The sequence below is a fragment of the Myotis yumanensis genome, unplaced genomic scaffold (assembly GCF_028538775.1).
Source record: "Myotis yumanensis isolate MYYU_CA2020_CCGP unplaced genomic scaffold, mMyoYum1.0.hap1 SCAF_1, whole genome shotgun sequence".
In the NCBI taxonomy this organism is placed as follows: domain Eukaryota; kingdom Metazoa; phylum Chordata; class Mammalia; order Chiroptera; family Vespertilionidae; genus Myotis; species Myotis yumanensis.
This window is the reverse complement of record NW_027223752.1, coordinates 62,841,522-62,866,210: the sequence shown is the minus strand read 5'-3', so window position 1 is coordinate 62,866,210 and position 24,689 is coordinate 62,841,522. Positions and strand designations below refer to the sequence as shown.

General features: G+C 39.1%; 1 protein-coding gene across 3 annotated transcripts in view; it reads right to left on the bottom strand.

Annotated features, from left to right (window-relative positions):
* Window positions 1–24,689, bottom strand: part of DMXL2 (Dmx like 2) — a 156,388-nt gene that overhangs the window by 107,108 nt on the left and 24,591 nt on the right. For all 3 annotated transcript variants that reach the window (XM_070422857.1, XM_070422866.1, XM_070422876.1), the window contains exons 2-6: window positions 16,548–16,673; window positions 13,556–13,627; window positions 8,593–8,671; window positions 7,659–7,794; window positions 6,630–6,696 (exon numbers count right to left, since the gene is read on the bottom strand). In XM_070422857.1, the coding sequence (XP_070278958.1) occupies window positions 6,630–6,696; window positions 7,659–7,794; window positions 8,593–8,671; window positions 13,556–13,627; window positions 16,548–16,673 (480 nt within the window). The remainder of the gene's footprint in view (window positions 1–6,629; window positions 6,697–7,658; window positions 7,795–8,592; window positions 8,672–13,555; window positions 13,628–16,547; window positions 16,674–24,689) is intronic.

Sequence of the window (24,689 nt, the reverse complement as noted above, 5' to 3'; positions counted from 1 at the left end):
GTAAAATAAAGAGGGTATTTAGGGAGAGCCTCACTGAGATGGTGACATGCAGGTCTCTGGGGGAAGGAATTTTTTAGGTAGAGTGAATAAGATCTCTTTAAAAAAACAAAAAACATGAGCATGTGGCTGGAGTCAAGTTTGCTGGAAGAGTAACAGGAGGTAAGATGAAAGAAGTAATGGGGGATCTGGTAAGCATGGGGCCTGGTATGTTATGATTAAGACTTGGGCCTTTGCTAAATGAAATAGGAACCTTAGCACAGTTCTGAACAGAGGAATGACATGATCTGACTTGTATTTTTAAAAGATCCCTCCAGCTGCTGGTTTGAAAATGCAATGTACAGGAGCACAGCAAAAGTCGGAAGACCAAGTAATAATTTAATACAATAATACAAGTGATAAATGATGGCAGCTTCAATCAGATTATAACAACGCAGATGGAAAGAAGTGAGCAGACTGTGGATATATTCTGAAGGTAGAGCTATCAGGGAAGTGGACTGGGGGCGGAGGGTGGAGAACAGGAGTTCCATTTTAGACATGTTTACTTGACCAGGTGTGTGAGCTATAGACAGGGGTAAGCAAAAGTAGGTTTACAGCTGTTTGTATGAAAATAATACAATTAATTAATAAATAGTAACACAAGAATAGCCCTATCCAGTTTGGCTCAGTGGATAGAGTATCGGCCTGCGGACTGAAGGGTCTCGGGTTTGATTCTGGTCAAGGGCATATGCCTGGATTGTGGGCTCAATCCCCAATAGGGGGTGTCCAGGAGGCAGCCGATCAATGATTCTCTCTTGTCATTGATGTTCCTATCTCTCCCTTCCTCTCTGAAATCAATAAAAATATATTTGAATAATAATAATAACAACAACAACAACACAAGAGTAAACTCTTTTGCGTGCTCACAACTGTAATCCTACCTTTGCTCATATATTAGGAGATCAAGGGAGATGTACAGGCAATAGATACAAATTTGAAGCTATGAGATAAGATGAAATTGTCAAGGGAATGCTTATGGTCAGAGAAGAGGTCCAAGAAACAAGCCCTGGGGTATTCTAATATTCAAAAGTAGTGGAGACAAGGTGATACTAGCAAATTAACTATGGGCAGCCAGAGAGTTAAAAAGAAAATCAGGCCCTTGTCGGGTAGCTCAGTTGGTTGGACTATTGTTTCAATACGCCAAGGTTGCGGGTTTGTTCCCAGGTCAGGGCACATATAAGAATCAACCAACGTTGCAAGAGGGAATTATGGTACAAAAGGAGAAGCAAAGACTATCTGACATATTTACCTCTGATCATTCATTCATTAACTATTTATCAAAAGATGACTATATGTTATGTTACTTTAGTCCTTAAATTTTTTTAAAAAAATCTACTATCACCATTCCTTGATTCCCAGCTAAGAGTGGTGATAACAGATTTTTAAATTAAAATTAAAATAATATAAGGAAAGTCCATGCCAGTGGCAAAAATATGGTGGAAATAAGATCACTAATATCTGTCTGACTCATAACATTTTGTATTTCTGTAAAACTTTCCTCAAAAATATTTGGTGCACATTGAGGTGGACCTGTTCTTTCCAAGGAAAGAGAATTTTGCTCAATCTGGTATAATGCATTTAATGAAGAACTATTTCAAGTCGAAGAAAGGAATCAACCAACAAATGCATTAATGGGTGGAACAACAAATTGATGTTTCTCTCTCTCTCCCCTCATCCCACCCCTTCAACCCTTTCCACTCTAAAATAACAGGTTAAGTAAGAACTAACCACAGGATTCAGTAACAGGAACTCACCAATGACAGTTTCAGAGGAGTGGTGGTAAGTAGGCACCACAGCAAATGAGAAGAAAATCTTGGAGACAGCAACTATAAGCAACCTTTTCAAGGTGCTATAAGGAGGGTGGGGGAAATGTGGCAGAAGCTGAGGGAGAAGGTCAGGAGTTTTTGTTATTGTTAGTTTGCTCTAAAATGGGCAAGATTATAGCACATTTGGTATGCTACATTGTGTTAGTTCAGGCTGCCATAACAAAATACCACAGACTGGGTGACTTAAACAAGCAAATGTATTTTCTCAGAGGCTGAATGTCTGAGATCATGGTGCCAGCATGGTCATGTTACGGTGAGAACTCTCTTCCTGGCTTGCAGAAAACCACCTTCTTGTGGTGTCTTCATGTGATACAGACAGAACAAGCTCTCTGGTGCCTCTTCTTAAGGGGACTCTTCCTATCATGAGGGCCACCCTCATGACCTCATCCAACCTTGATTACCTCCCAAAGGCCCCATCTCCAATTATCATCCCATTGGGGGTTAGGGCTTCAACATATGCTAATGTGATGACCCAGAGGAGAAGAGAAAACTAATTGAGAAAAGAGGAGACCGCTACAAGTGATCTCTCTGAGTAAGCAGAACAAATGGCATCTAGTACACAGTGCCGGAAGCCGGTCCATCCTTGCTGCTTGACACAGTCGCTGCAGGAAAGAAACATCTGCACAGCATATGTTTCAAGGGACCTGGCATATATAGCATATTGTTCTTAATATGTTTGCTCTCCTTAGCGCCATGTGTTTTAACCAAGGTCACCTCTCCGAGAAAGGTTGTTTCCCCAGGTGGGGATTTTTCCCTGAGGTTAGGGAGGGGATTCAACCCCTTAATTAAGTGCCAGGCGGGTAGTTAAGCCACATAATCTTTACTCCCTGGAATGGAGATAAGAAACGCCCTAACCTTTGTAATAGAAATTGACAGGATTAAAATCCGCTGGTATAAATATAGATGTAACAAGATAATAATCATCAGATCCTCATCATATCCTAACCAGAACCTAGCCAGAGAACATGGCAAAAGATCCTGGATAGAACCTGGCTACAGAACTTCACTGGAGAACCTAGACAGAACATGGCGGGAGATCCTGGATAGAACCTGGTGGCAGAACCTGACTGGAGATCCGGGCTAGAACCTGGCTGGAGAACCTAGTGAGAGAACATGGACATACAACCTGGAGAGAGAACCTTGCTAGAGAACATGGCTATGCTGATGGACTGAACGCTGTCTCTGTGTCCTTCCTTCTTCGCCGACTCCGTCCACACCTTTGGGGACCCCTGGACCTGCTGGGGTTGGACCCCAGCAACACAGGAGAAGAAATTTGGCCTTGTATAAAAGAAGAGACCGTCTACCCACAGCAACACAAAGGAAGGCAGAACAAATAGCACAAATGTAGGGAGATGAACAAATATAAGTAGGTGGTGGGACCTTATCAAAGTTCTCTTCTGACTGTATCTACTTTTCAAGCAAGAATCCACAGTAAACAAATACTGAAGTGGGTGAGTGGACTGTCGTCATAAGGGAATCTACCAATACCCAGTGGCATAGAGCTTTGGTTTTAAATAGCTACAGAGACAACACACAGAGTCCATGCAATGTGAGAAGTCACATCAGAGGCACCTGCATAATGCCAAAACAAAAACAAAAACAAATTGCTAAGGACTATCCCGATATGAAAGGATGAAATCAAGAAAAACCACTCTCAGAAAAGGGATATGGTGGTAAGGAAGGGTCCATCTCCACTGGGCAACTATAACCGAAAAACAGGCCTCGTGAGACCCAAACACACACTGTGTGGTACAAGTTCCAAGCTGGGAATTTAGTTTGAATTGGGTGTGCCCCCAAGTGCCTGGTAGAAGCTACATATACCTTTTCTGAAAGAATGCACACCCAACACATGCCTCAAGAATTCCCACAAATGTACTAGGCACTTTCTCACTGAAATACAAACCTAGCTTATATGGTACTCTGATATCCAACACTTGGATTAAGATTAGCTCTGGCTTTTAGACCTAAATGTGGAAGATAAAAGATAAAATGTCCAAATTTTAAACGAGAGGTTCTTTGCCTGAGGTCCTCTGACCCAAGGGGCCATTGGATAGAATTCAAGATATAAAATATATCAACTGGCCCAGCCAGTGGCTCAGTGATTGAGAGTCGACCTATGAACCAGGAAGTCACGGTCCGATTCCCGGTTAGGGCATATGCCTGGGTTTCGGGCTCAATCTCCAGTAAAGGGCGTGCAGGAGGCAGCCACTCAATGATTCTCTCATCATTGATGTTTCTATCTCTCTCTCCCTCTCCCTTATGTCAATAAAAAACATATAATTTTTCATTTAAGTTAATAAAAATATGTCAACTGGATCCCCCACATGCCTTAGCATTTTAGTTCCAGCATCTACATCTCTTTGCCTGAGGTTTTCCAGGAGTTGTGTGAAAGCTGAGAATTAACACCCTGCCCTCACCAGCCCTCAACCAATGACTAATGTGTGTAAAGAACATGTATGAGAAACATGATGTGTGAGGAACACTGGCTCCTAGAGTCACCCAGAGATTTAACCTTACTAATCACCTGCATTACAACCTACCCTTCCTCAGCACCTTCACTTCCTAACCTCAAATTCAGTATATTTCTGTGATCATTCCCCATATTAATTACTTATACTCTAGTCCTTGTTTTGGGGTCTACTTTTCAGAAATCAAGAAAACTAAGACCCAAAATTACCATGACTTTGAGTGGGGGGATAAAACAATTATGTTTCACCCTGGCTTGTGTGGTACAGTAGTCAGAGTGTCAGCCTGTGCTCCGAGGGAGGGTCACAAGTTGGATTCTGGTCATGGGAACGTAGATTCCCTCTCTGCCCTCCCCAGCCAGGGCATGTGCAGGAGGCAACCAATCAAAATGTCTTTCTCACATAATGTTTCTCTCCCTCTCTCTCTCTCCTCCTCCTCCCTCCCTTCCATTTCTCTCTTAAAAATCAATTGCAAAAACATCCTCATTCCTTGGTTAAAAAATTTTTTTAATTATGTTTCTATTTTCATAATTGTTCATTATAAAATCACTAATGTTAAACTTCAGTTATGATATAAGCAAACCAAAGTAATATGAGCAGTACATATGACTGTCTCTAATAAAAATCACAGATGTCTTAAAATTACATTATAGTTCTGCAGATATCTCAAAATAATTTGTATACTCCTCAGTACTTTGAAATTGTGAGTTATTACTTAGTTTACTGCTAAACTACTACACATGATTGCAGTCTCTCTGTCTACAATGTTGTACATTCTTCCTGTTTGTATTGTCATCAACTGTTGAGCAACTACCTCTGTGCCAAGTAATTTTTCAGCCACAAAACAGTTGAGTGTTCCACAAATAGAGATTAACCCAAAAGCCTTGAGTAAATTCTGCTGTTCTTAAAAAACCTATCCTTGCCTTATAAAGTGTAATATGGAAGTTTTAATTCCATAATAAAAATACAATTTAATTTTAACTTGTGATTTTTAAATGTAATTTTTTACTGAATGCATTAATTTAAAAGTACATTATGGCTATTATAACAAGTTTTTGTTTTAATATCTTTAAGTTGTATTTCAGTAATTATATGGTATCATTTTTATAAATCCAAAACTATGTAGAACTAAACATTATATTATTTGTTTAGACATGTGACACTATAAAAAAATATTCTCAAAACCTCTATAAGCTGAAGATAGGTCAGTATGGTCATAATGGCACTGTACTTCTCAAATGGCAATAGTGGAAGCTAAGAGGTAATAGAACCATGACTTAAAAAATTCTGAGGGAAAAATATTTTCAACCCAATTCTCTGCCCAGCCAAATCAACATAAAAGCCGAAGAAATATTTATTCAGATTTGCAAGGCCTCAAAATGTTTTTCCCCTCCAACTTTTCTAAGGAACCTACTAAAAGGTATCTTCATCAAAGAGAGAGGAAGATAAGTGATGCTAAGAAACAGGGAATATAGCAAAGGAGATAGGCAAAGACAATCTCCTGAGATTGCTAAAAGAAAACCCCAAAATTATAGGTCTGCTACTTTAGACTTGGAGAGCATAACCCAGATTGGAGCAAAGAAAACAATATCTACCTCCTATGTGGGGTTGTAATGAGAGAAGATTCAAAAACTGTCAGAGGTTTAGGAGATGAATTAGGTATGAAGAAAACTAAGCAAATAGTAAAACAAAGTAATTATTAACACCAAAGTAATTATTCTGTGAAGAATATTTTTCACAATCAATAATGTGAACAATAAATACTGATTTATGCAAAATTATGAGATACCCACATCAGGAAGACAGGAGGAAGGGAAGTGAATGTATGTACATGCTAGAAGTAGAGAGAGGGTTAGAATCATCAGCTAGAGAACTAAAGTCTCAGCTTCCAAGAGGAGATACATAAAAATGAAGGAAAAAGAATCAAGAAATGGGAGCAAAAGCAAGTTATTTAGGAACATGGGAGGAAGTGCCAAAATGTGCAATTTGACAAATAATTGCCTCAAGGAAGGAGAGCTTCTTTTCATTGTGATTCTAGTGGTACTCATTAACTTCTTAAATTATGCACACATGCTCTTTTGGAAAGATAAAAATTAATTTTTAAAAATATAGACTTTTTAAAAGGTGAAATAAGAATAATAGCCATTATTTCCCAGTGCCTATTACCTACAGGAAACATACCTAATCTTTTACAAATCTATTATTATTCCTCAGGTCAGCTTTGATGAGAAAACTGAAAATGAGAATGAATAGAAACATCTTTGTCTTGTTTCTTTTGTTTCTGTTTTGTTTGGTCCTTTACCTTTCCAGCAGTAGCAAAATATTCACCATCAGGGGACCATTCCATCAAATGTACAGATACTGCAGTTCTAAAAAAGAAAAAAACAAAACGTTAAACAGTTAACATTTTAAAAATCTGGGACACTGTATATATAAACTAGAGGCCCGGTGCATGAAAATTCGTGCACTCAGGGGATCCCTCAGCCCCCCCTGTGCCCTCTCACGCAGCCCGAGAGACTAACAGCTTAGGCCCACTCCCCATGGGAGTTAGTCGGACATCCTTAGCGACGCTCCCCCTATGGAAGTGCACTGACCATCAGGGGGAAGCTCCTGTGTTGAGCGTCTACTCCTGGTGGTCAGTGCATGTCATAGTGACCGGTCATTCCCAGTTGTTCCGCCATTAGGGTCAATTTGCCTATTACCCTTTTATTATATAGGATGGTCAAAATAAGATTTTTAACATAATCAGAACAAGAGTGTTTTTAACACTCTAAAAATAAAATATATCACCTCCTTAAAAATACAATTAATTAAAACTAATGCAGAATTTACTTTAGGAATTCAAAAAGAAGTGTAATTAAAATGTATAAATTATATCCCCACCTACAAGTCCCATCAACATCCTAAATATACCATGTTAAAAACTAAGGTCATCCTCCTCCCTGACTAGTTGGTCCCCTTCACATAATCCACACTGTTAATAGTTCAGCCATCCTTCCACTTGAAAGATCGGCTGGCAATTTTCATCACATCTTTCCCTTCCCCCTCACCATCCACATCTCTTCCAATAATGAGTAATTCCTATGTACCAACCCTGTCAACCCAAGTCCTGAGGTTATACTATGAAAACATTTTAGTCCTTTTCTTAAACAACCAACTATAGTACAGATTGAAGGATGTATTATAATGACTTTTGGTTAGAAAAATTCTACTCTCTAGGCTTCTAAATGCAATGGTACCATCAAAAAATAAAGATGATTGGGAAAGGTAATATATTTTAGGCAACGTTTTTTAAAAATTAACAAACACAACAACAGAGTTAGATACTAACTTGCACTGCCAGATGCAATTCCAATCATTTAAAACAGGAGGAATTTTATTATCAATTTCTTCCTCTTCTTCCAGAATGTCACCTCCTGGAGGAGCCCACAACTGAATAGAATCAGTTGCTGTCAACAATCTGTTATCTGAAAATTAAAGAATGTTCTGATGAATAAGCAAAAATTAGAGAAAGAACATACACATGGGCTTCTAAACTATATTGTGAAAAATAAGCAGTATTTTCTATGCAAAACACTTGGGACATATCCATTTAAAAGCTCTAAGACTCCACTACACAAGGAAGAGTAGTTCTTGGCAGAAACTTGAGAACAAAACAAAAACAAAAAGCTTTACTGAGAAAGAGCTTATATCAGGTAAATCTTTTTAAAAAAATAACAGCAAAGTATAATTTTTTGAAAAGAGACCAAAAAAAAATACCACATAGGATGCTGTCAAGATGTAAGACATAACTAAAAATTAATGAAATTTGTTTTTCTACTTGGAATATAAAAATTAATTTAATCGTGAATGTTAAGTGGGACAAATGCCATTATCATTAGAGGTTTCTAATCTTTCAAAATTAAAGAGAATAACTTCCTGAAATACAAATAACAAAATGAGATAGGAGTTTTTTTGGTCCTATTTAATTTCTGATTTCCTTTCTTAATAAATACAGTTAAGGATAAAATGCAGTACATGTTCACTAAAGAAACAAATCATCGCTGCTCTTAAAATAAAATATTCAAAAGCAGGGGGAAAGCATAGAACTAATAGTAAATTCAGCACTGTATAAAGCAGTGTGCACCAAGAAGGAAAAAAGTACATTCATTCACTAGCAAAAATAAATTTTACAGTTGATCACTTTCTTATTACATCACATTGTAGTCATACATTTTAAACAAATTATTCACTTTTCATAATTTCTAAATAGAACTACTGAATACCTTGAGGGTCCCATGCTAAATTGTATGTCACGGAACTCAAAAAAAACTGCCCAGTTTTAAGCCACTGACACTTGAGTTGCTGAAACATATAAAGAGAAAAAAGAAAAAGGTATGTTTTGAAAATAATATCCACAAACACTGCATCATTTTCTTCAACTTAAGACCTTATGATCTAAAATAAAGATGTAAATATTTCACTATTATTTTCAAAATATTGCTCTTTTGAAAAATTCCAATGGTTCCAATTACTATCTATTCTACCATATCCAACTGTTTGCCATGCCAAAACAAAGCATTTTCTCTCAGGCTTCTTTCCATGTCTATAAACACATTCTTATACTTAACACAGCTTTTCCTCTCTTCTCCACCTGCAAATTCCTATGCTTACATCAGGATCTGGCTAAATCATCACCTCTGCTGTGAAGACTTTTCTGACATCCTAGCAGCACTCCTAGCACTTCTTACATTCTATCATTATAACATTGGTCACACTGAATTATTATGTGTTCATGTATCTGATTCTCCCATGAAATTACAACTCTTCTAGAGCAGGAATTGTCTTTAGCGCTATAATGGCTAGAATGCATATGTTCAATGAGTGTTTATAAAAACAAAATAAATGCACCTTAGAAATAAGTGCTATCTATAATAATAAAAGCATAATATGCTAATTAGACTGTACAGCCAAATGACCTTCCGGACAAAGCCGTGGTGGTAGGGGCAGAGGCAGAAGCAGTTAGGGGTGATCAGGCAGGCAGGCAGAGAGGTTAGGAGCGATCAGGCAGGCAGGCGAGTGTTTAGGGGCAATCAGGCAGGCAGGCAAGTGGTTAGGGGTGATCAGGCAGGCAGGTGAGTGGTTAGGGGTGATCAGGCAGGCAGGCTAGTAGTTAGGGGTGATCAGGCAGGCAGGCAGATGGGTTGGGGGTGATGAGGCAGGCAGGCAGAGGGGTTGGAACAATCAAGCAGACAGGCAAGTGGTTAGGGGCAATCAGGCAGGCAACAGAGTGTTTAGGGGCAATCAGGCAGACAGGCAGGCAGAGTGGTTTAGGGTGATGAAGCAGGCAGGCAGAGGGGTTAAGGGCGATCAGGCAGGCAGGCAGGTGAGCGGTTAGGAGCCAGCGGTCCCAGACTGCGAGAGGGATGTTCAACTGACAGTTTAGGCCCGATCCAGACATCCCCGAAGGGGTCCCGGATTGCGAGAGGGTGCAGGCTGGGCTGAGAGACGCCCCCCCCATGCATGAATTTCGTGCACCGGGCCTCTAGTGTATAAAATAAAACTAGATATACCTCCCATAAAGTCAACAAATTTAAATTACAGAAAGTATAAAATCCACAAACCTGACCTATATTAAATTTATTTGAATAATTTCCATCCTTTTTTCTTAACTATTTTCATTCTAAAAGGTAGAAAGAAGATTTAAAGTTAAAAGTCCAAGGCCTTTTCCATTACATATAGTATCTAAGTAAAAAGAAATTTATTTTTTTAAAATTTTTTATTTTTTCCTTTATTGGTTAAGGTATTACAAATGTGTCCTTATCCCCGCATTGTCCCCTGTCCCCCCATTCATGCCCTCATCCCCCAATGTCTGTATACATTGGTTATGCTTATATGCATGCATACAAGTCCTTTGGTTGATCCCTTAGCCCCACCCTCCCCTGCCTTCCCTCTGAGGTTTGAGCATCTGATTGATGCTTCTCTGTCTCTGGATCTATTTTTGTTCATCAGTTTATGTTGTTCATTATAATCCACAAATGAGTGAGATCATGTGATATTTATCTTTCTCTGACTGACTTATTTCACTTGGCATAATGCTCTCCAGCTCCATCCATGCTGTTGCAAATGGTAGGAGTTCCTTCCTTTTTGTAGCAGCATAGTATTCCATTGTGTAGATGTCCCAAAGATTTTTAATCCACTCATCTGCTGATGGGCATTTAGGCTGATTCCAAATCTTAGCTATTGTAAATTGAGCTGCTATGAACACAGGGGTGCATATATCCTTTCTGATTGGTGTTTCTGGTTTCTTTGTAGTATATAAAGTGGCCTTTTGTGAAAGTAATCTGCAATGCAAAGCTGTGTGACCTTGGGCAAGTTATATTAATAAATCATAATTCCCTCTCTCTTTATAATATTCAACATATTATAGAGTATTCAACAGTGAAATAATTTATTTAATATTTATTTAATTTACTTAGTAATTTATTTATATACAGCCATAATTTTAAAATAGAACTGCAAAACTTGAATTTTATTATCCAAAACTAATTTTATGTTTTTTAATTAGGGTAATGTTATTTTCCCTGCCACTGCTGAACAGACTACAATCACAACAGTATTTTATTTTTTACTAGAGGCCCGATGCACAAAAATTTGTGCACTCAGGGGGGTCCCTCAGCCTGGCCCATTTGCAGTCCAGGACCCCTTGGGGGATGTCCACCTGTCAACTTAGGCCCACTCCCCGGGGGATCAGGCCTAAGCTTGCAGTCAGACATCCTTCTGGCAGCCAGGGAGCCCTCGGGGGATGTCTGACTAAAGGCTTAGGCCCCCAAGGGAGCTGTGATGAGGAAGCTGGGGTGACAGAGGAGCCATGCTGTCCCGCCCCGCCGCCCCTGGTCGCAGAGAGCAGGCCCGGATGGCAGCAGGGCAGGCAGGATGGCGCTGTCCCGCCCCACCGCCCCAGGTGGCAAATAGCAGGCCCGGGTAGCGGCAGGGCAGGCGGAATGGTGCTGTCCCACCCAGCCTTCAGTATGCAAATTAGCTGCCATCTTTGTTGGCGGCTAATTTGCATATCGTGCTGATTAGCCAATGGGAGGCGTAGCGAAGGTAAGGTCAATTACCATGTTTGTCTATTATTAGATAGGATTATTATTATTTTTGTTAATCCTCCCCTGAGGATATTTTTCCATTGATTTTTAAAGAGAGTAGGAGAGGGAAAAACAGAGAAAAACATTGATGTGAAAGAAACACATCAACTGGTTGCCTCCTGCACAAACCCCAACTAGGGCCTGAGCTGGGGAGGAGTCTGCAACAGAGGTACATACCCTTGATGGGAATCCAACCCGGGACCCTTTGATCTGCAGGCCAACACTCTATCCAATGAGCCAAACCAGCTAGGGCACAACAGTATTTTAAATACTGTTCAACAGATCTATTTCAAAGTAATAATTAAATCATTCAGAAAACTATAAACATATCTAATATTCTTTCCTTCAGTATTTCTTGAAGTATAATCTGTGGACTAAATACATAGCAGAAATTTAGAAGTGAAGCCTGGATTCTGAATTTTTTAAAATGTATTAGGGTGATATTTGTTAATGGGATCATATAGGTTTCAAGTGTATATTTCTATGATACAAGATCTATATATTGCACTGTGTACCCACTACCCAAAGTCAAATCATCTTCTGTCACCATATATTAGGCTCCCTTCACCCCCCACTCCCAGCCATGGAATCTGAATTTTTAATAAATACTCGAGGTGACTCTTAAGCACTCTAAAATTTGATATCTATTTCATAAAACTATCACAGGGAAAAAACTAATATTTTAATTGGTATTTCTTGGAAATTTAAAAAGAAACTCAAATATATACATTTAATGAAACATTAAAACCACTTGCTGTAATGTATTTAAGAATATATACTTTTTTAAAAAATTACTGGCAGCCCTAGCCGGTTTGGCTCAGTGGATAGAGCATCAGCCTGCGGATTAAAGGGTCCCAAGTTCAATTCTGGTCAAGGGCACGTGCCCAGGTTGCGGGCTCGATCCCCAGTGGGGGGGCATGCAGGAGGCAGCCAATCAATGATTCTCTCTCATCATTGATGTTTCTATCTCTCCCTCTCCCTTCCTCTCTGAAATCAATAAAAATATATATATTTTAAAAAATTACTGGCAAATTCAAATTTCACATTGGCAGTTTTGACTATTTGTGAGTGATGGTGGAGTTCCAATTCATGCAGTGTTTTTTAAAGGGGTTAATAATTCTATTCATATGGGATTTTCTGAACATTAAGATAAAATAAAACACAGCACTCAGAATGAAGCTCAATGGTTCTCAATGTGGTATGCTAGAGCACTTAGCTGGTAAGTGAATTTAGCTAATCTCTTAACTCCTTCATTCAACAAATATTTAGGAGCCTGTTATGTTCCAGATATAGATTCTAAATACTGGGGTGCATTAGTGAACACACAAAAAACAAAACTCCCTATTTTCATGGAGCTTACATTCTAAATAGTAAACAATAAGTAAATAAACAAGGGAAGTGCTATGGAAAAAAGTTAAAAATACAAGGATGGGAGTTAAAGGTGTAGAAGCAAGTGCAATTTTTAAAAGGGTGATCAAGGTATTATTGAGCAAAGATTTCAAGTATCTGCAGAAGCTGGTCCAGGAGCTATCTAGAGAAAGAACATTTCAGACAAAAGAACAACCAATGCAAAGCCCTAAGATAGGAGAATAACTGTTTAAAGGACAGTAAAAATACCAGTGTGGCCTGAGTGATATCAGAGAGGGCAAGAATAGTACAAGATGAACTGTGAGAAGTAATAAGTGGATGCTGGGAGAAAAGCACTAGTCTATTCTAAGGCTTTTTGCCTTTGAATCTGAGGGAAATATGGAGTCATTACAAAGTTTTAAGCAGAGATGTGTCATAATCTGCTTCAGTGAGAATAGAAAAGGATAAAATCAGAGACTAGTCTAGTATTCTAGACAAGAAATAATAGTTCAACTAGGAAAGATCCTAATTAACAAGGTAAATCTCAACTAGCAACCTTCTAGAAAACTGAGTTCCTAAAAGGCATAGGGATATATTTCCAGTGAATGTAAAAGGTCTCACCCCAAAGCATCAGACCTACTTCCCACTGATATTCCAGATCACCATCAGCACCAGCTCCTAAGAAGCTCTTTATTGCTATAGATTTGGTTCTAAATTGAATTCTAAACGTTTTCTACTATCATTTAGTACTTACACAATTTCTCTTATGAGAATTTATGCCCAAGGGTTCAAAAATACAAACAGCATTACCATATGAAGCTGCAATCTAAAAAAGAATGAACAAAGCATTAATATTTAGGAGAAGGAAAATTAAAGATAACCTCCTTGTTACAATAATGTATAAACTAATTATATACAATACAATCCCAATACAGTATTCATGGTTTATTCCCTTTCATAAATATAACTGGAAAATTACTGAACTTAAGAATCTCTTCTGTTATCAAAATTTCAGCAGGGTTTATTTCACATATCAAAAACAAGGTTGACCCATTCAAAGAAATCATCATTTTCTATAAGAATTTGTATTTTTTAATATTGAAATAACTTTATTAACAAAAACATATTTCAATGGAACATCTATCAGAAACTTCATAGTCCAGTAAATATAAAAACCATGACAAGTAGAAAAAGACATCAAAGAATAACAGGCATTAAAATATGTCAAATAAAATTATATTAATGACACCATCAATCAAAAATATCAGTTGGGAAAACCATCTTGATTTTAGAAGAAGGAATAGAGAAAATGGACCAAGGAGAAAAAGAGACATCTGCTGCAACTGGAGAAGAAAGAGCTGACTTAGCTAGGGGTTTGGGAGCCAGGGGGACTTTGCTCTAGGTCACATACCTGATAAGAGTATAAATCCCTCTGTTCCTAGGAACTATCAGAGCCTGCTTTCCAATAATTCCTTGAAAGACATTTCCTAGTTCATCCTGCTCTTGGCAAGAGGGAATCAACTATAGGGAACAGACCAAAAACCATCCCTTTTGACACCTCTGGACCTATGGTTTAACCAATAAAACTAAATTAGGTATATGTTCTTTTAAGGTCAGCTAAAAAAGGTGCACTGTAATTTCAAGGTACTCTCATGCCAAAAAGTAATTTTAATTGTTATTAATATCTAACATTCTTTCCAAGAAAAAGCTTTTCGTCCAAAATGGTGGGGGGAAGCTATGTAAAATGCCTGGCTGAGGTAATACTTAGGCAAAAAGTGTTATGAATCATCACATTCAACTTGTCAATGAATGATTACAGCTGGCTAACACAAGGACTGGGAATAAAGGAAATAAAAGAGGAGGGAAATAAAAGATAATACATCAAAGATGTCACAATTTTGCCTTCTTTACTTTCAACCAGTAAGGCCCTGGCCAGTGTGGCTTAGCGCATCATCCTGCACACTGAAAGGATGCAGGTTCAATTCCTGGTCAGGACACATACCTAGGTTGCCATTCGATCCGCAGTTGGGGCACATATGGGAAGCAACCAATTGATGCTTCTCTCTCTGTCTCTCTCTCTCTCTCTCTCTCTCTCTACCCCCCCCTTCTCTCCCTTCCTCTCTCTAAAATCAATGAACATATCCTCAGGTGAGGATTTTTTTTTAAAGGCTATCAACCAGGTAAGCAAAAGTAGAAACATAGTTATGGACACCAAAGTCATATATTTTTTTTTAAAAAACTTTGCTCCCAGAGAATATGTTCATTGTGATTATCCACCAGCACATACATAATTTACTAAAATTTATCTCTGACAATTATCATACATCTCTAGGTAGGTTTAAAGCTACCTTGCTTGGCCTAGGGCAGTGGTTGGCAAACTGCGGCTCTCGAGCCACATGCGGCTCTTTGGCCCCTTGAGTGTGACTCTTCCACAAAATACCACGTGCGGGCGCGCATGTACAGTGCGATTGAAACTTCATGGCCCATGCGCAGAAGTCGGTATTTTGTGGAAGAGCCACACTCAAGGGGCCAAAGAGCCGCATGTGGCTCGCGAGCTGCCGTTTGCTGACCACTAGCCTAGGTAGATGAGCAATAAAAGATTAATGGAAGAATCTGACACTCTCAGTGTTCCCTAAAAAGTAAACAATGCTTGCTTAAGGAAAACCATGAGAAAAGAATCAGAAAAACAACAAACAAGTATCAGAACACACCAGGAAATTCAGTGTTTCAATTCTAGGTCAATTATGTCACTGGATTGTCATATTATGGTACATTTACATAAATTTAAAGCTTGATACAAGCAGCAGGGAAGAACAGTAGAAGTTGTAGAATAATTTATTTGGCATAAACTTACATGATTACTATTTATCACCATCACCATGAATACTATGATTTAATATATCTTTGATAAAATTTATTATTACTCAGTAAAGAACAATTTCTAAAATACTAAGACTGTTTAAATTATTACATTACAAGAAAAATCTCATTTTCATATTCTTATAGAGTAATTCAATCCTGCTACACAATATTGGCCTTACTGAATTGCTAGAATATACAATATGCTATATTTACTTTACATATAACCAAAATTTGATGTACATTATGCTTGAAATTTTAGAGGAGGGATACAGATGATGAAATGTAAGCCCTCTGTTTTAAAGTGTAAAGGGATGAACTTTAAGATTCTTCATTCACCAAATAAACTTTCATTAAAGTAATTAAAACTTGAATTGTTGGGTAATTTCCTCCAATAAAGAAGGTATTTCATTTAAGTAAAAATAATAATAATGATGATAATAATAATAGAAACTTTATAAAGTACCTTTATATGAAAAATATTATATTAGACACTAACAATTTGCTAAATTTCTTGATAAAAATTTAATGTTATTATCATTTGGGAGAGATAAGGGTTGCTAGGTAGAGATAAGTTTACTTCCCTGCTATTGGCTTAATAGCTGCTAGAATTATTAACTGACAGAATATCAGTACATACAGGACTGTGAAGCCCACAGATCTTTCAAGATAGAATACACTAGCAGAACAATTAATTATCACATCATCAGCTTAATGGCTCTTTACAATTTGTATACAACCTATCACTTCACCCACTCCTATCAATAGCCACCGGAGCAAGATATATTAATAGGAAATTGTAGGTAAGCCTTGTATAAAAGGATAAGAATATTTTGAGATTGTTAAATATATTAAGAGATATTTAATAAAGTAATTAAATCCCTTACTCTTCCATGTTGGTTAGAACACTCCACGCAGCTGACTTGGATGTTTCCATGCTTAGCACCAGGAATGATCTGCACACATTCAAAGTCACTTGCCAAAATAACAATGTCACAGCCTGATCCATATGCCTAAAAAAAAAAGTTTTACAATATGTAAGATATGTAACTTTTGAATTATTATAATATGATAGCTTAGATTTTGTTGCGATTGAATGTATACTCTGACACATTTTTAAAAATAATTAATGTAAGAATATCAATTTCCAAATAACATTAAAATTCACATAAAACAAATGGGGTAATGGCACCCCACACATTATCATTAAACAACTGCTACTAACAACAACAAAACGAAGTGTTCTTTCAGTTCTTAAACACTGTTCTGCAGGTCATAAGTCATTCTGCTCAGAGCTTCTCTCCAAAAGTTATCTCAGTAAACCCTAAAGAATAAAACCTCCATCTGAAAGTAATATAGCATTTAAGGTTGCAGTTGTGCTGTCAGGGTTCAAACCAGGCTTGAGAAAAATAGAAATCAGATGCATTTTCCAATACAATTCCACATGGCTTAAAGAGCTAGTTAAATAGACATGAACCCCCAAGACAGAATTACATGCACTAAGGCAAACACCACTAAACTTAAACTCATCAACTGCCTAAGTGAATCAGTGATGCAGCCTGCCTGCCCACTCTCCTCAGCCTTACCGGGCATGAGAAAGATAGGAAACAAACCCAAAGTGGTTTCACCAAAAAAAAAAAAAAGAGAGAGAGAGAGAGAAAAAGAAAAAGGTTAAAGAAAATAAACTGTCCGAAACCAGTTTGGCTCAGTGGATAGAGCGTCGGCCTGCAGACTCAAGGGTCCCGGGTTCGATTCCGGTCAAGGGCATGTACCTGGGTTGCGGGCACATTCCCAGTAGGAGATGTGCAGGAGGCTGCTGATCGGTGTTTATCTCTCATCGATGTTTCTAACTCTCTATCTCTCTCCCTTCCTCTCTGTAAAAAATCAATAAAATATATTTTAAAAAAATAAAATAAATAAACTGATTTGTATAAAATGTTGGCTAATATAACTATATGGTCTGGAAAATACAATATAAGACCAAATTAGGTTCCTGGAAAATTCCCTTGCTCAACATAACTATAATGAGTAAAACCACATATTTCTTCCTATTGCCAAACTTCTTGGTATATGCTATTCCTGTTTTGCAACTTTGTGAATTTTATGATGACATAGGGACAGGCGGTGGGACATTTTTCTTTTTCTTCCAAACTTGCCTTATGACTAAATACTCAAAACAACCTAACAATCTAATTCTCAAATGAAAAAGCTGCATTAAAAGCAACATAAATATAAAATGCAAGAAGTAGTATTTTTTCTATTTCTACACCATTAAGCAATATGGTCATATCCTACAAAATACAGATATCCAATAATGAGGGCTGACATGTCCAGGCACCTAAGTCAGTGACCTATGCCTGGAAGAGATCCACATATACGGCTGCTAATCTTTAAAATTATATTATCAAAAAGTTTAATTTTAAAAATTATATTATCAAAATAACCTTACCCTTGAACATTTCACAATTTCCAAAGTTTTATAGCATTATCTCAGCAAAGTGAATTGATGGAAAGAGCATAGACTTTATCTAGCTTGGAAGTACATACATAAATTTTTAAATTATGGTTCTGCACTACTGTGTGACCTTAAGCAAGTTACTTAAGCTCTCTGAGCTTTCTTCCTTGTAATAAAATGGAAGAAATAATACTTACCTCTTGGGATAATTGTGAAAATTAAAATAGAAAATCTATTTGCATAGTGCTTGGCATACATCATTCAATTAAGAAACAAACCAGTGTACTAGGGACTAGAACTACAAAACCACAAGATGTGGTCCCAGTGTGTCTAATGGGAAGATGAGCAAGTGAATCACTAATCACAATTAAATAACAAACTGACATGACAGAGATATCCCCAAAATACTAGCAGAAAACAGAAGGTCCTCAATAAATGTTATATTACCCTGCTTTAATCTTTGCAACAAATTTGGAAGCTATGTCATTATCATTGTACAAAAATTAAAGTTCATTCATTTGCCCAAGATGACACAGTTAGTAGGTAGAAGATGTTCAAACTCAGGTCCTTATAATTTTTATGCTCTTTCCCCTAACATTACTTGCTAAAAGAAATAAATAAAATATCCCAGATAATTATTAGTACACTTGCTTCTCTAAAGATGGGTCATCCCTAGAAGTGCTACTGTAGACAGATTGGTGCTCACTGCTCAGTTATTAAAAAGGGTGCTGATTCTTCCCTAGATATTCATAATTGCCAGATCTTTTCCAGAGGAGACAGATATGCCATACTCCTTATCTGCAGGGAATCTCGCCATTTTTCTGATCCTGCAATAATTCCTAAACCTTGCTGCTTGAAAAGCACCCAGGGAACTTGTTAAACACACAGACTGCTTGGTCTCACACCAAACTTACTAAATCAGAATCTTCATGGATAAAAGAACTTGGCAAATATCTATCGAAATTTAAACACAATGTACTCTTTGATCGAATAAATTCCTAAATTACTCTATAAGCATACTTAGAAAAGTTTGCCAAGAAATATATAGGATATTCACTGCCTCATTATTTATAGCAGCAAAAACAAAAACAAAACAAAAACATACCATCCATCAATAGAGAAGTAGTTAAATAAATTATGATATAGCCTTGCATGGAAATATTATGCAGCTACTAAAAGTTTAGAGACCTATGGTCTAAAATGGTCTCAAATCCTTTATCAAACTAGTAATTACCATCATAATGGAACAGTTATATCTGGTACTGGTTTCCTGTTGAAATACAGTTAGGCAATGCCTGCCTTTTTATATAATATCCATGGTCATAGCTACAATGGAACCCCCTCAACTACTTCACACTAGGAGCTTGCAAAAGTACAGAGAAATCATATTACTATTCTTTACCTTTCTCTAAAGCAGTGGTTCTCAACCTTCTAGCCCTTTAAATACAGTTCCTCATGTTGTGACCCAACCATAAAATTATTTTCGTTGCTACTTCATAACTGTAATGTTGCTACTGTTATGAATCATAATGTAAATATCTGATATGCAGGATGGTCTTAGGCGACCCCTGTGAAAAGGTCGTTTGGCCGCCAAAGGGGTCGCGACCCACAGGTTGAGAACCGCTGCTCTAAAGAATCTAAGCCGGTTTTGCTTAGTGGATAGAGCATCGGCTCACAGAGTGAATGGTCTGGGGTTTGATTCCAGTCAAGAGCACATGCCTTGGTTGCAGGCTCGATCCCTGGCCCTGGATGGGGTGTGTGCGAGAATCAACCAATCAATGTGTCTCTCTCACATCAGTGTTTCTCTCCGCTTCTCCCCCTCCCTAAAAATCAGTGGAAAAATATCATCAGGTAAGGATACACACACACACACACACACACACACAAGAATCTAAGGCACAAGCAGCCATGGAAGAACAGAGAACCATAATCAATCAGTATTGAATCGCATGCATTCTATAACTGAAGGTTCACAAGATTTTAATTATTTATACAAACATGTGTGTAATGTCTATCTGGTTCCCAACACTGAAAGGTCCATCAGAACAAGGACCAGGTCCTTGTTTAGCACTGTAGTCCTAGCACTTAGCACATAAGCAGCCCTCAATAAATATATGTATAATAAATGATTGATTCAAAATCTTCCTAAGGTCTGGCTCCAGAAGCCAAAGTACCTAGAAACTTGGTCAAAGAACATGAAGTTCAGATAGTTGATGTATCCTAATAATTTGGCCAAGTTTATGACAGTAGCTATAAAAGGAACGATTTTGGCTGATTTTCCAGTCTAACAATTGTCATGAATTTAGATCACCTACCAGAAGGGAATCTACTAAAGCCTTTCTTAATAATTTATCACTTATGCCCAGCTGGCATGGCTCCGTGGTTGAGCGTCAACCTATGAACCAGGCGATAAGGGTTCGATTCCTGGTCAGGGCACATGCCCGGGTTGCAATTTGATTCCCCAGTGTGGGGCCAGCAGGAGGCAGTCGATCAATGACTCGCTCTCATCATTGATGTTTCTCTCTCTCTCCCTTCCTCTCTGAAATCAATAAAAATATATTAAAATTATAAATTATCACTTATTGAATACCTATCATGATCAGGCAGTCTGCTAGGGTCTTTATAAACATTATATCCTCACAGGCCCCCCTTTCAAAGATGAAAACAGTGAGGCTCAGAAAGAATAAGTAATTTGCCCAAGTTCCTGGAGTGAGGATTCATTTGCTTCGTAATAAAGCCCCTACTCTTTTCATTGCAACATCCCACTTGTATTCCATTACCTCTGTCTTATTAGTGCTAAAAGGTCCATGTTCATCTTTGTGATCCCAAAATATTTTTACAGAGAGGAAGGGAGAGAGACAGAGAGTTAGAAACATCGATGAGAGATAAACATCGATCAGCCGCCTCCTGCACATCTCCTACTGGGGATGTGCCCGCAACCCAGGTACATGCCCTCGACCGGAATCAAACCCGGGACCCTTCAGTCCGCAGGCTGACGCTCTATCCACTGAGCCAAACCGGTTTCAGCATGATCCCAAAATATTTACCACAGCGCCCTTCCCCCGAGTAAGCAGTCAGTAAATACCAATAGCTGTGAAGGTTTATACAAAATCTGTAATTACTCAAGAGGTTACCATTGTCTCAATTTTTAATCAAAAGGAAATTTGTTCTATCCTTCTTTTTCAGAATTCATTTTAACCAAAGGAAGACTTAATAGTGCAGGAGGAAAAGGGTGCTCACTGAGACTATAAGCAAATACTAAAATGACCTCAGAGAGTATGGTATGTGGGCTCCTTTGTAGTAGGTAAATGAAATATATCTGTCTTAGCTGAGTATAAACTACTCCACATGTGGGAGACAGACCACAGGATCATTACAGAGAAGCAGAAAAAAGGGCACCAACCAAGCCTTTTCTGGAGCAAATGGAATCCCTTAACCAGGTTGTACTCCTTTGTGTTCCTGGTAGAACTGTCCCTGTGCCATTGCACCATATAACAGTGTCTTGCACTGATAACAGTACTGACCTATAAAATATTTTACCTCAAAATTAAGGAGGTTTGGCCCAAACACAGATAAGGCCCTAGGAAAGAGAGTCAGAAAAACACCATTCCTTCCATTCATGTTGGAGGACTTCTATAATAGAAGGACTGAACTGTCCTTATAAAGAATTAATAAGTAGCTAACAATAACTCATAACTAAGTGATGTGATAATCCTGTAGTCCGAGTTCAAAAGTCAAAGAGGGTGCTTTAAAACTATAAACCTCACTTGTTTTAGCCTTATTTTTGGAGACCAAATCCATCCAATTAGGAAAGAGAAAGCTTTCTTTTATTTTTCCGTTGATTTTTAGAGAGAGTAGGAGAGGTAAAGACAGAGAAAAACAATGATGTGAGAGAAACACATCGATTAGTTGCCTCCTGCATGAGCCCCCACCAGGGCCCAGGCTGGGCAGGAGCCTACAACTAAGGAATGTGTGCTTGACCAGAATCAAATCCGAGACCCTTTCATCCACAGGCCGATGTTCTATCCACTGAGCCAAATCAGCAAGGTGAGTTATCTTTACTGTAAGCATTGAAACTAAGAGTTTTCAACCTGGAGTGTAATGGGTATGTCACAGGAGGTCTCTGAACTCCTGGAAATTATATGTATGGTTTTTTTGTGTTGTTTTTTTTTTTTTTAAAGAGGCCCCACATTCTTTATTTTCAAACTAGTGGCCTGGTGCACAAAATTCGTGCACGGGGTGGGGGGTGTCCCTCAGCCCGGCCTGTACCCTCTCCAATCTGGGACCCCTCAGGGGATGTCCGACTGGCAGTCAGACATCCCTCTCGCAATCCGGGACTGCTGGCTCCTAACTGCTCACCTGCCTGCCTGCCTAATTGGCCCTAACCACTCCGCCTCCTGGCCTGCTCGCCCCCAACTGCCCCCCCCACCTGCCTGATCACCCCCAACTGCCCACCTGCCAGCCTGCTCGCCCCCAACTGCCCCCCTGCCAGCCTGCTTGCCCCCACCTGACCTCCCTGCCAAACTGCTTGCCCCCAACTGCCCTCCTCGCCGGCCTGATCACCCCCAACTGACCCCCACTGATGGTCAGCTCACCCTCAACTGCCCCCCCCGCCAACCTGATCACCCCCAATGGCCCCCCCAACCAGCCTGATCACCCACAACTGCTGTCCTATCCTGGACTGATCAACCACAACTGCCCTCCGCTCTTGGCCTCTAACCACCTCTACCTCGGCCCTGCCACCATGGCTCTGTCCAGAAGAACATCCAGAAGGTCTCCTGGAAGGTCTCCCAGTCTAATTAGCATATTACCCTTTTATCAGTATAGACAGAGACCTGGCGCATGGGTAGGGGCCAGCTGGTTTGCCCTGAATGGTGTCCCGGATCAGGGTGGGGGTTCCCTTAGGGGTGGGGCAGCCTGGGTGAGGGGCCTGTGGTGGTTTGCAGGCTGGCCACACCCTCCGATGGGGACCCTCACCCCATGGGGGCGTGGCCAGCCTGGGTAAGGGGCTGAGGGCTGTTTTCAGGCTGGCCATACCCACTTCAGGGTGGGTGTCTCCACTGGGGTGCCTGGCCAGCCTAGGTGAGGGGCTGAGGGCCGTTTGCAGTCCCCTCCCTCGGCGGCCAGCCTGAGTGACCCAAGCCTCCTGCATGCTCAGGCCGCTGCCCATAGGCCCCCTCCTTTAGCAGCCGGCCCAGATGGGCGGGAAGCTTGGCTTCCTCCGTCGCTGGGGGCGACCCAAACCTCCCACCCGCTCTGGCTGTCTCCATGGCTGCTGCCATCTTTGTCCCACTAATTTGTATATTCCCTCCTGGCTGGCTGTGGGGGTGTTGCAGAGGTACAGTCAATTTACATATTTGTCTATTATTAGTATAGATATGTTTTTCTTGATTTCAGAGAGGAAGAGAAAGGGGGAGAAAGATAGAAACATCAATGATGAGAGAGAACCATTGATCGGCTGCCTCCTACACGCCCCCTACTGGGGATTGGGCCTGAAATCCAGGCATGTGCCCGGGCCAGGAATCCAACTGTGATTTCCTGGTTCATAGACTGATGCTCAACAACTGAGCCATGCTTGCCGGGCCTGGAAATTAAAATCACATGAATATACTGTTTTCCCTGGGTCCGCAGATCTCATTAGTTTGTCTAGTTTGTCTAAAAGAATCTCTTCCTTAGATAAAGTGTGTCATATTTTCCCACAATAATTATACAGGAGCTAAAAACTTGAGTATTTATTACTGAGATTCTTTTCTGTTTTTAGTTATGACATCCAAAACTTTGTTAGAATAGCCTTGCCAGTTAGTTGAGTCTGAAAAACAAAGTAACCTCCTTCTTTTAACTCATTAAAATGTTACGCTTGGTTAAACAACAGTCTCTATGTACCAATGAGATATTTCCAGGATGTATTATTTAAAATAATGTAAAATAAAATATGTGGTTAAGATCCTATTAAAAATATTTATTTATAGGTGTTTTCTTGCCTGGGAAAAATTCTGCCAAAAAAGACACCAAGCAGTCAACAGCAGTTTTCTTTGGAGATCAGGTTACTAGGAATACCTGTTTTCTAGATCGCATTTTTCTGAAACGTTTTAATTTTATATAATATGTATGGTAATATTTTTGCACTCAGTAAAACAATCAACACATGCATTTACTGTTTAAAAAAAAGTTACACTTGGTTAAAAAAATTAAAAACTGTATCTTCTAAAGTCACCTGGCTGGTGTGGCTCAGTGGTTGATTTTTGACCACAAAACAGGAGGTTACTGGTTTGATTCCCGGTCAAGGCACATGCTAGGGTTGCAGGCTCAATCACCAGTAGAGGGCGTGCAGGAGGCAGCCTATTGATGATTCTCTCTCAGCGATGTTTCTATCTTGCACTCTCTCTCCCTTACTCTATCTCTAAAAAAAGAAATCAATAAAACATATTTTTAAAAATGCCTTCTAATGTCATAAAATACTCTGAATTAACATACTATCATTATCTTAATAAAGATATTGTTGCCGTCTCCAGAGTTTTAATGTCATTTGAACAATGATTAAGTGTATCCAAATAAGCATAACACACTCATTGTC